General features: G+C 44.8%; 1 protein-coding gene across 4 annotated transcripts; it reads right to left on the bottom strand.

The window, feature by feature from the left end:
* Positions 1-648: 648 nt before the first annotated feature.
* Positions 649-5,665, bottom strand: LOC126521605 (uncharacterized). 4 transcript variants are annotated; one of them, XM_055065748.1, is made up of 4 exons: positions 5,398-5,665; positions 3,635-3,820; positions 2,122-2,207; positions 649-859 (listed from the first exon to the last, which is right to left on the bottom strand). In XM_055065748.1, exons 1-4 carry the CDS (start codon positions 5,654-5,656, stop codon positions 770-772), a joined length of 621 nt encoding a protein of 206 aa, XP_054921723.1. In that variant the 5' UTR covers positions 5,657-5,665; the 3' UTR covers positions 649-769. The 4 variants fall into 4 exon arrangements, 2 of the variants coding, with proteins under 2 accessions (XP_054921723.1, XP_050026255.2); XR_011895068.1 differs by having other exon boundaries at positions 2,122-3,820; XR_011895069.1 differs by lacking the exon at positions 5,398-5,665 and adding an exon at positions 5,038-5,060 and having other exon boundaries at positions 2,122-3,820.
* Positions 5,666-16,631: the final 10,966 nt, after the last annotated feature.

Below are 16,631 nucleotides of genomic sequence, written 5' to 3'. Positions count from 1 at the left end.
ACAGCTTGTTGCATTAATTAAAATACTTGCAGTGCATTGTTTTCATAACGCGCAAAAAAAATTCTGCACTTAAGCTTACCCGCACAAACACGCGGCGCAAATTCGTAGAACGCCACCAGTGCAGCCCCCACCCGCCAAGAAAATATATGACTAGTCAATAATAATAGCATATAATTATAACGTGAGCGTCGGCGCAATCAATGGAGAATTCAATTTTATTTGTTATAGAAAATCAAATGCAATGCAGTAAACAATGGATAGAATTAGGCATATAGCTTCCTGGAGTCTAAAAAAAATCTGCCTTGAAACTTGACGTGGTGACATGGCAAATTGTGGGTATACGATTGAAAATAATTGCTATAGTGTGTTCGTGTATGAGTAAGCTTCTCAAAAGGAGTTTCAAGTGTTTCCATGGTATGGCAAGCTTATATCTTGATTCATCAAGTTTTTTTTATTCATATTGTTCAATTATGTTTAAAAAGCGAATTGTAAATCCCAATGGTTTTGTTTTTTACCGGGGGAACACAGAGTTGAGCCACTGTTTTGAAACAAACTTTTATTTAAAGGTAGTTACAAGTAACACCGACACCCTCGCTCATGAAAATCCCAATGGTTGTGTTTTTTACCGGGGGAAACACAGAGTTGAGCCACTGTTTTGAAACAAACCTTTATTTAAAGGTAGTTACAAGTAACACCGACACCCTCGCTCATGACAAAACAACTTTCACTCGCTGTGTCCAGACACTTGGTTCAAGGTGCATGTAATGCTTCATCTCCAAGCTTTGCGTGGTTTCTTAAAGGCATTGTGAAATCTACACGGTGTTTTTATTTTACACCTCCTCATCTCATAGCACAAGATCTGAAATGCATGAACAAGAAGAATCAGGCCAGCACATATTCACAGAAATGAACTCTTCACAGTGCAGTTGACAAGTGCAAAAATTACAGCAGAAACTGCCAGTCACATGATATGAGTACAACATAACTGTTCTTTTTGCGGGAAAGCCTCAGTCCCATGCCGACATTAACCTATATGGTGGTCATCACTGGCAATGTTTGAAAGATTTTCATAAAATAAAGACTGAATGTCTGGAGTATTTATCATAAGGGAAGTAGAAACTCGCACATCTTCTAAACAGCCCTTTGCAGTGCTAAATGTATGCTGGCTATTGATAGTAATAAATAGTATGACTGTTACAACTGTTAAACAAGACAAAAGCTCACAGGAATATGAAGGCTTGAAGTGATAAACAGTGTTTGCAGGGGGAATGTAGCTGGAGTGAACCTTTTGACAAAGATTTGTTTTCGTCAGTGCCGCAATTAAGTTCGGCACAGCAATCTTTATGCACGCTTAGCTCACTTTCCCACACCCTCAATGTAGGATGAAGAGGAGAATAAGAAAGTGCGTAGAATGAAGTTGAAGTGTAGAAAAGAAATGGGGAGACAGTGAAAGAGAAGGTAGGAGCACTGTTGTAGATTATTCTTCGAAGGCTACTCTTCCAAAAGAAAAAAAGAAAAATATTAAATGTGTAAGGAAGCATTGCCAATTGTTATTATGCCTACTCAAGTAAGAGATGCACCATAAGGGATGCAATATAAAACTGATCTGATATGTAGAGTGGCCTAAAGCTTTCTGCATAGTCTTGACAGGCATGACAGCACAGCACTACTGCACCACTTCTCTCTTCCTAACTGCACTGGAGGCTTGTTACCAGTAATCGTGCCCTGCTGACATGGTTATCTCGTTTCTATGTTGCTGTCCCTAAGCTGTTATTTAAGGACTTCCTTTTGAGCTTCAGTGGGCCTTGAAAGGCTAGATGATGGCTGCGACAATCTAGGGTTTTTTGTAGAGTGAAATCTTAACAGGTGCACAACTTTTTTGTTGGCTGGTTCATTTGAATGGTCTGGCATCTTTCTTTTTGGGTCACTTTCACTTTCAACAAGCATGAAAACTGGCTCAAACAAATTGTTTGCCTTCTCAGCCACACCCTCAGAGACTTCACCATCTGATATTGCCTGTCTGACCGAGTCCATTTTTGCTCTTAAGAGTGCTGAGCTTTACACTGCTTTGGCTGCTTCCAGCTTTGTTATACTCTGTACAATGTGCAATGCCCGACTTGCCTCACATGCTTCTTCGGGTGAGCTCTCATGGGCCTTGTTGCTGCTAGTTGGATTAGCGATGACCACACAGTGAATGTGCTTGCACACTGTAAAGTGTATAAGATGGTCACAGCAAGTGCACATGTAAGTATGCACACACACTGCACATTCCTTACACCTCAAAGGACAGCAAGCACCATCTCCCACTTTTGACACTTTATATGAGAGCCCTTTAATAGACTGAGATGGCACAGTCTATATGCCATCTTCATTTAATTTGGCACAGCCATCTTCATTTAATTTGGCACAAGCTGCCATTTCACTGCCAGACCTGTGGTTCTTCTGAATTCTGCTCATCTTCTTACCCTTTGCCCCTTTCATCATCTGGATAGCCCTTTTCATTAAAAAATGATTTGTCAAGTCCATGAGGGCAGAAATAAGTTTGTCACCATGCTTATTCTGTTTTCTCTCCAGCATAGTATGCTTTAACGTCCTGCGCTTGCTCTCAAGGTGCATGTTAGTGTTGACAGCTGCTCTAGTCCTAAAGCTATAGGCCCACTCTTGCGGCCTAACTGCATAGTGGTCATTGAAGTACTTCAGGAAGTCCCTCAGTTTTTCTTCCTCACTAGAAAGGAATTGCTTAAAATAATCTTCAAATGCCTTTTCCGCGAGGAACTCTAATAGTAGCCACACACTATGGTAAACATGTGGCCTTAGCTGTTTCTCTACACACTCGAGTATCTTCTTACGCCAATTGTTATCCACATGCCAGGCACTGAGAAGTTTCTGTTTTGCGGCACCCACGACCATGGACCATGCTTTGTAGAATTGCGACGCATCATCAGATATCAATGTCTTAGCAGCTACTTTTTTGGCCATGGCCGACTCCAGATATTTGAAGAATGCTGTCAAAGTTTGCTCGTTCATCCGGTTGCAGATGAAATAAGCTATAGCTACACCTGATCCTATTTTATCTAGCACCAGAAGAGTGGTCAGCTCAAACTGGTACTCTGTAGTTCCATGTGTGGAGTCAAGACATACAGTACCTGCAGAGCCCAATTTTTCTAGTAGCTCCTTCTGAGACTCTGTCATCAGAACAAGAGCAAAGTCTGCTGAAGGAAATGTACCACTTGGGTCCACTGCACCTTGTGCCTTGTACAGGCGGACAAGTGTTTCACCTTTTTCTTTCATCACAAGCACCCACATGTCTACACTGATAGCGTCATTAGTGTGACAATGTTCAGGAGCAGCAATGTTAAACTGCTGTTTGATGTTATGCAGGGTTGAGCACTCTGCCAAGTGCACGGGCCTCAGCTTGGATGCCACAGATGTACTTACTCGCTTTAGAATGGTTTTCATGGGCACACCCCTTTCTAGGTTCTCTGCTACGCTGGCCTTTTCCTTGTCACTCATTCTCAAGTGCTGAATTTCTGGTTTATGACCGTAATGGTTTCTTTGATACCTGACTTTTATGGTGGTGCCTTCAGGTGTCGGACGGTAATTGTGACGGTAATAAATGAAAGACATATCTTACCAGACCTACAGCTCCCCTGACTTTTCTCCCGACGGTCACTATGACCTTCCTTTTTCCTTGCCTCGCCTGATCTATTACAGTAATAGTGGATCCTTGTTTCTCCACTGGCCAGCTTTTTGGGGTCCCTGGGCAAAATGAACCAGCAGTTTTGGCTACCCTCTTCTTCTGCTTTCCATTCATGAAATTCTGTAATAAAAGCACAAAATAGCATTAGATAGTGACAAGTACTATTGGGAGAGAGATGCAAACAAAAATAATCACTCTGAAGGCTTTGGACACGGGCTAATGTAGCATTTATTTTACTCCCTCACCTTCAACTCGACTGTGTCATGAGGTCACCCTTGATATTGCTCAAATTTATGTTAAAATTGAATTTCAAATGCAATGCGCCATAACTTCAAAAAATTTATCATATTAGTTTTGTTTTAATAAGAAACAAATATGAAACTTAAGCATGATCTATGCTCACTCCTTCCTCAATATTGAATCAGACTGTACATTCATAGCAATGCTGTTACGATAAGACAAAGACGAACTGAGAGCACATGGTGCAAGCTACGCCCCAGAACAGTGTGAATCCCTTCTCTCAGTTTCTTCTTGAAAAGCTCTTTCTTTTCAAGAAGAACTTGATTTTTTACTGTAGATAGGGGCTTGGCGAGGGAGTGTTCCATCGTCACGCGGTTATGATCTGGCTTGGGCATGCGCCTGGTTCGAAGAGGCAGCATTATGTGTGATTTCAATAAACCAGTTGCTAGTCTGCGTTCGTCCTGTCTTCTTCTACGTTGGTGTCTTTTCTCAAGCGCAGTTTAAGTTCACAAAAAGATGTCTTACCAAGTAGCCTCCTAACACACTCTTCTTAAAGAAAAAAGGATTGCGCGTGCGTCAAATTTCGCTCTACTTTATGAAATCTACAACCAGAGTCCTTCTATTGAGGGACTGTGGTACTACTAAAGAATTTTCCCAAAGTACGCCGGGAGACCAAGCCGCTGACAGCCGCAATTGCAAGTGTGGTCGTGGACCTACGTCGGCCTGCATTCGGACCTATTGCGGCCTGCACTGAGGCGAAGACTACACCACGCACGCAAGTAGCGCAGAGCAACGTCAGAACGCAGAGCAAATCCCTCCTCTCGTTTAAGTAAAAAAAAAAAGGGGGGGGGGGTTGCGCGAGCGTCACATTTCGCTCTATTCTATGAAATGTACTGCTAAAGAGTTTGCCCACAATACGCTGTGAAACCATCCCGGCGACATCCGCAAATTCATGTATGGTACCGGTTCTGCGTCTCTGCCGCATTGCAACGTGCACTGACGCGAAGACTAGGCCACGCACGTATGTGGCACAGAGCAACGTCAGAACGCAGAACAGCTTACTCCTGTCGCTTAAAAAAATAAGAAGATGTACAAACGTCAAATTTCACTCCACTTGCTGTGCAGGAAGGCAGACAATGCCAAACGTATGTCATGTAGCGCATCGCTGGGAGCGCGCACACATGACTATACTATAGATGGATAAACAAACAAATTATATTTAACGAGGATACAAACTTCAAAATACCCCAAGGAAATAAATTAGGCACCTGCGCAAAAGCTGCTCTTCGCGAAACAGATAGAGAAAGAGAAAACAAAGGCCCGCAAAGCATAAACAACTGCCTTTTTGGAGGCACACTGCGCAACAAGAAATTAAAAAAAGTCCAAGATATATTATTGCGTTTAAACGTCATTTGCTCACGATGACTGAGAATAAACTTAATAAAACTGTTCCTCACCCTTATTGTTCCGGTACACCAGGTGCACGTAATCAGCCTCGAAGTTGTGCGCAGCGATCTGGTGCACCGAATACTTCTCCATTGTAGGCAGGGAAGTGCCACATACGTCGCATTTCATCAATTTCTTGACATCCACGGCCATCTTGTGAACGCTCCTGATGTGTTGCAGCATGTTCTTCCTCAGTATGAATAGTTTGCTGCAAAATTCGCAGCGACGATCGTCATCGCCGATAGCAGCTCGATCACAGACGTGCGCCATTCCGACATTGCACGCACTAAGGTTGTTGTATAATCCGGCAGCAATACAGGGACGAAACCTCTCCAATCACGTGACACACTAGGTATTCAGTGGCCCCATAGGGACAGTTGGAAACCAACTTAGGGAACCAACATCCGGGAACGCAGGGTCACGTGGATGCTGCCTTCTATTGTTCACCGGCCTCAGCCGGCCTGCGGGGAAACGCATGTGTCCTGAAAGCCATCTGCGACGTGGTCAAAGTGCGCGCCTGCGTGGGCCTCAACTTCAAAGCGATCTGCGATGTTTGCAGAGTGCGCGTAGTGCCGGTAGCTTCGTATGCGCTGAGCTTTTGGCGTTTCGTTCATGTTGAAGCGACAGATGCACGGACAATTGCAATTGGTTCGCAGATGCAATTGGTTCGCAGCTGCTGCCGCGATTCCCAACTCCAGAATTTTCACAGCAAGTTACCGCGCTAATCAAGCAAGATGTATTCATGTTTCCCTGTGCGCGCGTGACACCGTGCTGGTTAATTTAGTTAAAACACGTTGACGGGCTTTTTGGTTTGAAGTCATCATTGAATGTGTAAGCGTGACTGAACAAGTACGCAGGAAGAAGCAGACACAGAAAGAGAGCGCTGTCTCTGTGCGTCTGTTTCTTTACGTCCTCTTTGAGTCACGCTTACGCATTCTATCATTGTTAATTTAGTTAGTAAGCGAATGTCTAGAATTTTCAACGGCCGATAAAACTGCTATCCTTACTTCGTACAGCTATCTATGAATATTCTATCGCAACTGGTGCTTCTTCTCTCGGGCAGAACTGCGAATTTTTTTGCGCGTCTATAACTCACACCCTTATATCCTTCAAGATATGCGTTCAAGCGTGAGCACCCTTAATGAAGGTGAAATCTACAACATCACGCATTTTGCAACGCCAGAGCTCTAAGCAATTAATCACAAAATTAGGTAGAAATAGCAATATAAATTAACTAGGTCATAAATATATTTCGCACCCTCAGTAAGTAGACTAGCTTTTCATTAAACATTTAAAAAACAATCGAAATTGCTTATTGTGCGCCCAAATTTCCATTTGGTGCTAGCTCACCATGAGAATCACACATTGCGGTATAACGCTAATAGCCCGTAACAGAACTAGCGCACACATAACAACAAATACGCGACAGTCCGTGTAGTTGGCGAGACCCCACAAGTCGCACAACTTGCAGTGCAGTAATACGAGAGCTATACAGTCACCTGTTAGTTCGAGTGTCTCTCTCCGTGAGAAAACTTCGACCCCTATTTGCTTCATGCAGTTATTGGATTTTTTATTGCTCATATCTCTCCCTGTAAACTCAATCACTGATTACAATCTGATCATGAGTAACCTACAAACAAATGGACCAAGGAAAACGTAGCGGAAATCACTTGTACTTACTAATTGAATTAATGAAATGATAAATTAATGGCAATGAAAGCAGATGAAAAAAAACAACTGGCCGAAGGTGGGGAACGATCCCACGTCTTCGCATTACGCGTGCAGTGCTAAATTGTTATTTTTGAAACGTTCAAATTTACGTGAATCGCGCAGACAGCCTTAAATTAAGGAAAAAGAGACACCCACCCAATCGTAGCAATTGCTACAAAGGAAACCGATACGGGTTCTTGGAAAGAAAATCCTCGCAGTGTAATTAAAATTAGTCCTGGTCCCGGACTTGAACAGTGGACCACCGCCTTTCCGGGGCAGCCGCTCTACATCTGAGCTGACCAGGCGGCTAGCAGATGGCAGGGCGAAGTTGAATTGATCAACAACTCTGAGCAAAGGCAAGAGTTTGTCATAATAGTTCTGCGTAAACCTGCAAGGTGGAGAGAAGTAACTAATTGAGGAAAAATGAGACATCCACGCAATCGTAGCAACTGCTGCAAGCAATCTCCCCTTGGCGCCCAGCATGGAGACATTGTTAATAAAACAAGCCCGACAAACTATGCAACCTACTATGACTGTCTTTTTGTGTGTGTGTGTCAATAGCAAAACAAGCGACGTCAAGCGCCGCCGCCTCGACTTCTATTTTTCTCCTTTCCATGAATGCGATAAGTGGACGTCAACCACGTTTGAGTACATCAGCATAAACAGGGTATATATGCATGAATTCTATGCCAAAGCATGTCACACTGTGGAACAGTGGTAACACGCAACACCAGAAGTATTTGTCTCCACTCGTGTAGGCTTTCAGTTGTAACTATGAAGGTGTTTTCTACTTCCATTGTCTTACGACAGTCTTTGGTTCCTAGAAGCAGGGCACAAGGTGTTCCTCTTAAAGCAGAAAAGAAATTTACCGATTGCAGTTCTACATATTTATTTATTTATTTATTGAACATACCTTACAGGCCCCTTGACAGGGCATTGAGTAAGGGGGGTAATAAAAAGTACAAAGTAACATGCCAGTGTACAACGTACGGCTCAAATTTGCAATTTAACACAAAGGAGAGGAATCGATGATAATGTGGTATGTTGGCAAATACAAGATTGGGCGGAAAAAAGGATAACACGAAGAGAAAAAAAATATTGGCTGGCATTATACATATGGCAAAACTGCACACAAGAACTATAAAGCATACCGATTACAATGACAACAGCAACAAGAAAAGAAACTACAACCAAATATAGACTGACAAATATGCGGAATCTAGGCGCATGAACAGTTGGCAGGGTTTAAAAGACGCACAATGGTAGGGCATGATAAAAACGCAGGAACTAATGGCGTGCACAGTAAAAACATTTATCAGTATAAGAAATGCAGTCGGGCACAAAGTGGAATACTGAAAAAAAAAACACGTGCAGTGGTACAAAAATGACGGATGTCTTTGGTCTTAAAGCTGTCAAAATAACAAATAAATAAATACATGGGTGGTATACAGAACATGGCACCGGAAGTAAAACAAAATTGGAAAAACTAGTGGCAAGTTTTTATTGCGAAAAGAAAGTGCAGGAGTTGACGGAAATTATCGTGGTCTGGTTCGGATGCGATGTTGTCTGGAAGACCATTCCACAAACGTATGGCGCGAGGAAGAGCAGATGCGTTGAAGGTGTGAATTGACCCATATAATCGCGTGAAACTTAAGTGATTATGCAACCGACGCGATGTGATGAAAGGAGCATCAAGGTGGAGTGGGAATGGTCTGTTGCTGTATGCGTATTTGGGAAAAAGGCATAAAAGGGCAATGTCGCGACGAGCACTAAGGGGTTCATGTGAAAGATTGAGCTTAATTTGTCTTATGCTGTTATGGTTGTCATAATTGCGTGAAATGAAACGGGCGGCCCTATTCTGAACCGCTTCAAGCATGTCAATTAAATAATTTTGGTAGGGGGACCAGATAGATGCGGCGAATTCAAGCTGTGGGCGAACGAAGGTCTGATAAGCTAAATGGCGAACGTGAGTGGGACAGTTATGTAAATTTCGACGTAAATATCCTTAAGATTTTGAAGCTTTTGCGCATATGGTGGTAATATGGTGAGACCAGGAGAGCTTGGGTGTGAAATGAATACCCAGGTACTTATAAGATGATGCCTGCGACAGTAGGTAATTGTTAATGGTGTAGCAGTAGTTGGAAATGTTTTGCTTGCGTGTGAAGGAGATTATTTTGCATTTTTCTGTATTCAGCGACATAAGCCATATTTTACACCAGTTGTTAATGCGGTAAAGGTCGTTTTGCAACGTTAAGTGGTCATCGGCACAGGTTATTCGGCGATATATGATGCAATCGTCAGCGAAGATTCGCATGCAGGAAGAAATGTTTATTGGCAAGTTGTTTATGTAGATTAAAAACAATAGGGGGCCGAAGACGCACCCCTGTGGTACGCCCGAAGTTACGTGAGAAAGGGAGGATTGGAAATTGTTAATAACCGTGAACTGCTGGCGGAGTGAAAGGAAGTTACGGAGCCAAGATAAGGTTAGCGAGTCTAATCGAAGGGCAGATAATTTAGAAATAAGACGGCAATGGGCGACGGGATCAAAGGCTTTTGAGAAATCAAGAAAAATACATCCAGTCTGGAGGTTATTGTTCGTGTGCAATGTAGTTCAGCACTTAATTCTAGTAGCTGGGTTTCGCAAGAGAAACCTTTCCTGAATCCGTGTTGGTTGTTAAAAAAGAAATTGTTAGATTCTAAGTGTCGGTAAACATGAGAAGCGATTATGTCTTTAAGAAGTTTGCAGCAGATGCAAGTAAAGAAATTGGACGGTACCTTTCGGGAGTATGTTTGTCACCGGCTTTAAACACAGGCGCTATTTTACCGATTTTCCAATCGGAGGGAAGTTGACCTGTCGCTAAAGATTGCCTGAAAAGGTGGTATAAGATGTTAGCAGAAACGGAGACAGTGTTCTTAAGAATTTTATAGTTAATATTGTCAATTCCGGCTGAAGTGGATAATTTAGGGTTTTTTATTAGAAGCATTATGCCCTCTGCAGTTATTTCGATCAGTTCCATATATGGGAAGTCAAAATCGGGTACGTATGGAACGTCGAAATGGTCTTCCCGGGTGAAAACAAATGAAAAGAATGTGTTACATGCCGAGGTGCAATGACTATCTGAAAGCGGAACATGATCGTCGTCTAGCAAAGATCTGTTGCGGATCGTGTTCGGGGGATACAAGTTTCCAAAACTTCTTAGAGTTAGATTTCAGAAGGGAAGGTAAATCACTACAAAAATATTTTCGTTTAGCAGATTCTACTGTGGTACAGTAAGTTATCATAAAATCTTTGTATGCCTTCCACGCGGAAGGCGCGCTATGTCGTTTAGCTGTGCGGTATAAACGTTTCTTTTTGTTTCTAAGCTGCCGGAGGGATTTTGTAAACCAGGTGTTTGATTTATCATTCTTTACTGTTATTAGCGGGACGTACTGATTTGCTAGCGCACACAATTTATCTCGGTAATGTACCCAGTTGTCTTCCATGGGACGACTGTCGAAGGATGGTAGGAATGTGTCAGTGTGGAAGGTTTCGAGTTCGGCGTTAATTTTGCTGTAGTTGGCTATACTGTAATCGCGAATTTTTTTGCTGTCGGTGCCGGAGAATGGTGGCGGAATGTGAAGGGAAACTTGAAGGAATTTGTGATCACTAATACCATCCATGTGTAGTAAGGCACGTACTGTTCCCACACTGTTCTTATAACTCGCGCTGTTCGAGAATTTCCGGTTCTGAAGACAGCCGTAGACGTACAAAGTTTTGTAGGGCTATGCTCGTACTTTCGTCGTTTCGTTCCAGATATTGCGACGTTGCTAGACCCCTCACTAATCTATTGAAGAAAGGCGTACAATTCTCGTGGGGCACTTCAGAAGCCGCCGTCTTCTTTCGTCTCGTCACTCTTCTAACCTCACCACCCATTCTCTCCCACTTCGACCCTGATGCCCCTACAGAATTGCGTACAGATGCCAGCGGTCATGGCGCAGGTGCCGTCTTAGCCCAGCGTCAGCGTGGCCAGGATCGCGTTATTGCTTATGCGAGCCACCTCCTAGCACCATCGGAGTGCAACTATTCCATTACGGAACGAGAATGCCTTCCTGTTTAGGCGGTTGCGAAGTTCCGCCCTTACCTTTACGGTCGCCCTTTTTCCGTAGTCACTGACCATCATGCTCTCTGCTGGCTCTCATCGCTAAAAGATCCTACAGGTCAGCTTGGTCGATGGGCTTTGAGGCTACAGGAATTTTCATATTCCGTGATGTACAAGTCTGGCCGCCTGCACCAAGACGCTGACAGCTTGTCACATTACCCTGTTGATGACCCTGACTCCTCCAATATTCCCAGTGCTGCTTGCGTATTCTCTGTATCACAGCTGCTTCATTTCGCCGACGAGCAATGTCGTGATGCCTACATCAGAGCAGTCATTGACCGTTTTGAACACTCTCCGGCCGATGTCACACTACGCCTCTTCGTCCTCCGCGACAGTACTCTGTACCGTCGTAACCTTCATCCGGACGGTCCTGAGTTCCCTACTTGTCAAACCTAAACACATCCACTCAACCGTTCTAGAAGAGCTTCACGACGCACCAACGGCAAGACACCTCGGCGTATCTCGAACCTATGACCGTGTACGTCGCTGTTTTGTCTGACCGGGCCTTGCCCGTTCCATACGACGCTACGTCGCCACTTGTGAACTTTGCCAACGACGCAAGAAGCCTTCCCAGCTCCCCTCTGGTTACCTGCAGCCGCTCGACATCCCTGCCGAGCCTTTTCACCGTGTCGGCTTAGACCTTCTCGGCCCATTTCCGGAATCTACATCAGGAAACAAGTGGGTTGCAGTCGCGGCTGACTACGCGACCCGCTACGCCGTAACCCGCGCTCTTCCGACCAGTTGCGCCACTGATGTTGTGGACTTCGTTCTCATCATCATCATCATCATCATCAGCCTGGTTACGCCCACTGCAGGGCAAAGGCCTCTCCCATACTTCTCCAACAACCCCGGTCATGTACTAACTGTGCCTATGTCATCCCTGCAAACTTCTTAATCTCATCCGCCCACCTAACTTTCTGCCGCCCCCTGCTACGCTTCCCTTCGCTTGGAATCCAATCCGTAACCATTAATGACCATCGGTTATCCCTCCGCATTACATGTCCTGCCCATGCCCATTTCTTTTTCTTGATTTCAATTAAGATGTCATTAACTCGCGTTTGTTCCATCACCCAATCTGCTCTTTTCTTATCCCTTAATGTTACACCCATCGTTCTTCTTTCCGTAGCTCTTTGCGTCGTCCTCAATTAAGTAGAACCCTTTTCGTAAGCCTCCAGGTTTCTGCCCCGTAGGTGAGTACTGGTAATAAACAGCTATTATACACTTTTCTCTTGAGGGATAATGGCAACCTGCTGTTCATGATCTGAGAATGCCTGCCAAACGCACCCCAGCCCATCCTTATTCTTCTGATTATTTCAGTCTCATGATCCGGATCCGCGGTCACTACCTGCCCTAAGTAGATGTATTCCCTTACCACTTCCATTGCCTCGCTACCTATTGTAAATTCCTGTTCTCTTCCGAGACTGTTAAACATTACTCTAGTTTTCTGCAGATTAATTTTTAGACCCACTCTTCTGCTTTGCCTCTCCAGGTCAGTGAGCATGCATTGCAATTGGTCCCCTGAGTTCAAGGCAATATCATCAGCGAATCGCAAGTTACTAAGGTATTCACCATTAACTTTCTTCCCCAATTCCTCCCAATCCAGGTCTCTGAATACCTCCTGTAAACTTCATTCTACATGATATCAGTTTGATGTATGGTGGTCCGCGTCAATTGCTAACAGACCCTGGCTGTACGTATTTGGCCAAAGTCATTCACGACATCATGCGGGCCTGCACCATACAGCATAAATTTATCACCTCCTACCAGCCTCAAACAAACAGCCTCACTGAGCGTTTGAACCGCACCCTATACAGACATGCTATCGAAATACGTTTCAGACGACCACTGTGACTGGCACCTGGCTCTACCTTACATTACCTTTGCGTACAACTCTACCCGTCTCGAAACTGCTGGATTTTCCTCGTTTTACCTCTTGTATGGCCGAGAACCGACGCTACTACTACACACTGTGCGTCCGTCCACCACTGCTTCAACTAGCGCTTATGCCCGTAATGCAATCGCCCGTGCTGACCATGCTCGTCAACTTGAGCGCGTTCGTCTACAAGTGTCTCAAGACAAACAGAAGCATGCTACGACCTCCGTCACCGTGATGTCCATCTTGTGCCCGGCACCCTCGTGTTGCTTTGGTCACCACCGCGTAAATTTGGCCTCTGTGAGAAACTGCTTTCCTGTTATACAGGCCCATATCGCGGGCTCCGCCAAGTTACCGATGTCACCTATGAAAGTGTTCTAGCCACGCCCACTACGTCGTCCGCTGTGACAACCAGTGACATTGTCCACGTCGCCCGACTCAAGCCGTACAACTCTCCACGCGCCTTGGATATTTAACAGCACCGTGACGGCGCTTTTGCCGCCGGGGGGTAGTATTACGATATTATCGGGAGATAATCAAGAGACGAGCCGCCGCGAGAACGACGATGAAGTTGGTCTGTGTCTTGGCGCGGGCGAGTGTCGGCCTGGCTGTCTGGTTCCAGTGTAAATAGCTTGTAAATAGCCTCTTTCGTCTGTGTCTTTCTACACGTAACAATATGAAACGCCTCAAGCATTTCTCTTTTGGTTCTCGTCCTGCCTCTGCAAATAATCGTTACATTTTCAGAAAGTGGCGCACACCCACACCGACGACACTGAAAAGCCAGCTGACCAGCTGCTCTTTGAGAGTTGGTCACCGCGCAATGCTCGCGCATACGGGTATTGACGCATCGGCCGGTTTGGCCGATATAAGCCTTGCCACACGTCAAAGGGATGTTGTAGATAACGTGCGTCGCGTACTCAATGTGTTTGTTCCAATGCTTGGTTTTTCAGGTCCTCTTCCCGCATTTCCAATGCACGTGCACAGTCCTGACCAAAGTTACTTTCCTGAAAGCTAACGCGGAATGGAATGTACTTGTATGCCCAGCAACATTCTGGACTGTTTGACAGTTCATGAATATAAGACATCAGAACAACTTTCTTTTTTTACAGCGAAAGATGTACATGGCTAGCCGATCCATCCGTTTGTCTGTCACCTGTACTCCGAAGACTCCTCCAGCGCAACGCCATGCGCATGGGCGACAATAAAAGAGAGGCGCGCGATTGGCTGCGTCAGTAGTGACGTCGTTACTCTCCGTCGCAGCCGAGCGCGCGCGCAGCAGTTTCTTTTCGGCTCCGAAATGGGTCGGCCACGTGTCATACGTACTCCAGAGGAGCAGGCAGTTTTCGATCAGCAACACCGTGAGCAGAACCGGGAAGGAGCTCGTCTACGTCGTGCCGATGCTGCAGCCCGGGCACTAGAACCGGCTCGGCAGCCGAGCGCAAGCAGCAACTGCGTACCAAGGACCCGGCAGCCTACCGAGCCGTCATTTAATGAACGGTGGGTATTAACCCAGTGATGAAACACCGGGATCGCACGTTTCAGCATCACTGGTTAACAATCTGTACGGAGTGCTTGGGCGGTGATTTCTCTTTTTTTGTGTCCGATTTTCAGTTTCCTTTGTTTTGTCTTTTAAGCTTCATGCGGAGGCAGTCAGCTTACCGCCTTAAGCTCTTGTGCCAGAGAACTCACTGCCGTTAGTTTGTGAACTTGACAGCCAAGGCTTTTCTAGATGACGTGACTACAGCTTTTCTGGAAAGCACTCTGGAAACATAAGGTGGCGGTACTTCTTTTTACCAGCTTAGAATGGCTTGATTCAAACGGCACCAAAGCCTTCTGCTTTCTAGAGGAGTAAATTCAGCAAACGTGGCTGTAGTGTCGAAAAGTTAGTGTTAAACCTAAAAACCTAAAGGTTTTCTCTTCATGAAGTTCAAAGGTAAAATTCAGTGTCAGAACACACTTTGAAATAAGTTAAAATGTCTTCCGCGACAGCTTCCAGACAGGCAGAGGGCGACAACCTTAAAATGAAAAAAAAAACAATCATCTACGTATTGGAACGCGCTAAGCATGCTATCGTCGTTAGCTGCGAAATCCTCAATACTTTGGTCAAACTTAGACAAATATATCTTACATAACAAAGGTGCCATAGAGGAACCAATACAGATGCCTTGTTTCAGTATAAGGTAGCGGTCTCGAAACTGAACTACAGTCGACGATAAACACGTGGTCAGCAACTCAAAAAACGCTTCGACGCCGACACCGCAGTGGTTCTGAAATTTGACCCCACCCATTTCATCAACCAGTTCGCGAATGGCAAGCAACAATTTGTCGTGGGACACAGAATAATAAAGGTCTTTATTATCAATTAATTCAGTACTGTTTACCCCCGGCAGTCCTTGAAAAGCTGCAACCAAGTCCATCGCGCAGTGAGTTTCTAACGGGTCATGTACTTCCAGGAAGCAGTGAAAGAAAGGGTGCAATAGAACTGAGTGTTTTTCGCAGCAAAAGCACAAAGTGAACTGCCTGCTCAGGGCGATAGTAAACAAAGTTAGACCGCGGCAGAAGGTACTCGGGTAATAGAGCAACTAAACTTCCTGCTGAGGCACATGACACGTTCGAAACTCGTAGCTCATAGACTTCGTTGCAGCTTTACAAGAAGCACTACTGGTGGCAACCAGTGCTGTATCAGTTGACATTTCAGACCTTTATTATTCCGTGTACCATGACAAATGGTTCCGCGCAATCGTAAATTCGTTGAGGAAATGGGTAGGTATGGTCGCATTTCAGAACTAATGTGGTGTCAGCGCCGAAGTGTTTCTTAAGTTGCTGACTATGTACTTAGCGTCGACTGTAGCTCAATGTCGAGACCGCCCCTATATTCGGGAACAAGGCATCTGTGTTGGTGCCTCGCAAATAGTCGCACAACAGTGATTCGTGGTCCGAGCATAGCTTCAGCTACAGGCACCTAGTGCGATGTGATATACAGTTATCGGGCAACTGTGCTTCTTTCTTTCCTGGTCGTTCAACCCCTCAACCCTTTCAGGTTCACATTTGTTGGTACGACTTGTTTTGCTGGTTCTGTCGAGTTGTGGCTAAGAAAAAGCAGTAAACATTTAGGTTCAGGTGAACTGAAACACCCTGCATGTCCAACGTGCCACTTCCAATGCGCTCTGTGCTGCTACAGAAGACCACATCGCTGATGGTACTACCATGCTTGACAGGACGCTTGACGGCCGTGAATTGCCAGCAAAATGGAAGAACTATTGCTCGTAATGCATGCACTCGATAATAAAATTTCGTATATGTTTCAATCATGTGATTGAACTATTAATGCGAAAACGGAGCCTCACATACTGCGAAATAATTGTATAATTGCTCTATAACTGCGATGATTTACCTGGAAATGCACAGAGCAACATCGCTATATTTGTACTTCTTGCAGTGAAGTGTCGAGAGCCGTGGAATGAGGTTGGGTAAATTTGACGCACTTATAGAAAGTCCTTCATTACTCTCGCCTGAAGGGGTC

Source organism: Dermacentor andersoni, chromosome 6 (genome assembly GCF_023375885.2).
Source record: "Dermacentor andersoni chromosome 6, qqDerAnde1_hic_scaffold, whole genome shotgun sequence".
Classification (NCBI taxonomy): domain Eukaryota; kingdom Metazoa; phylum Arthropoda; class Arachnida; order Ixodida; family Ixodidae; genus Dermacentor; species Dermacentor andersoni.
Note: the sequence above shows the minus strand (reverse complement) of the source record. Positions and strands in the feature narration are given on the sequence as shown.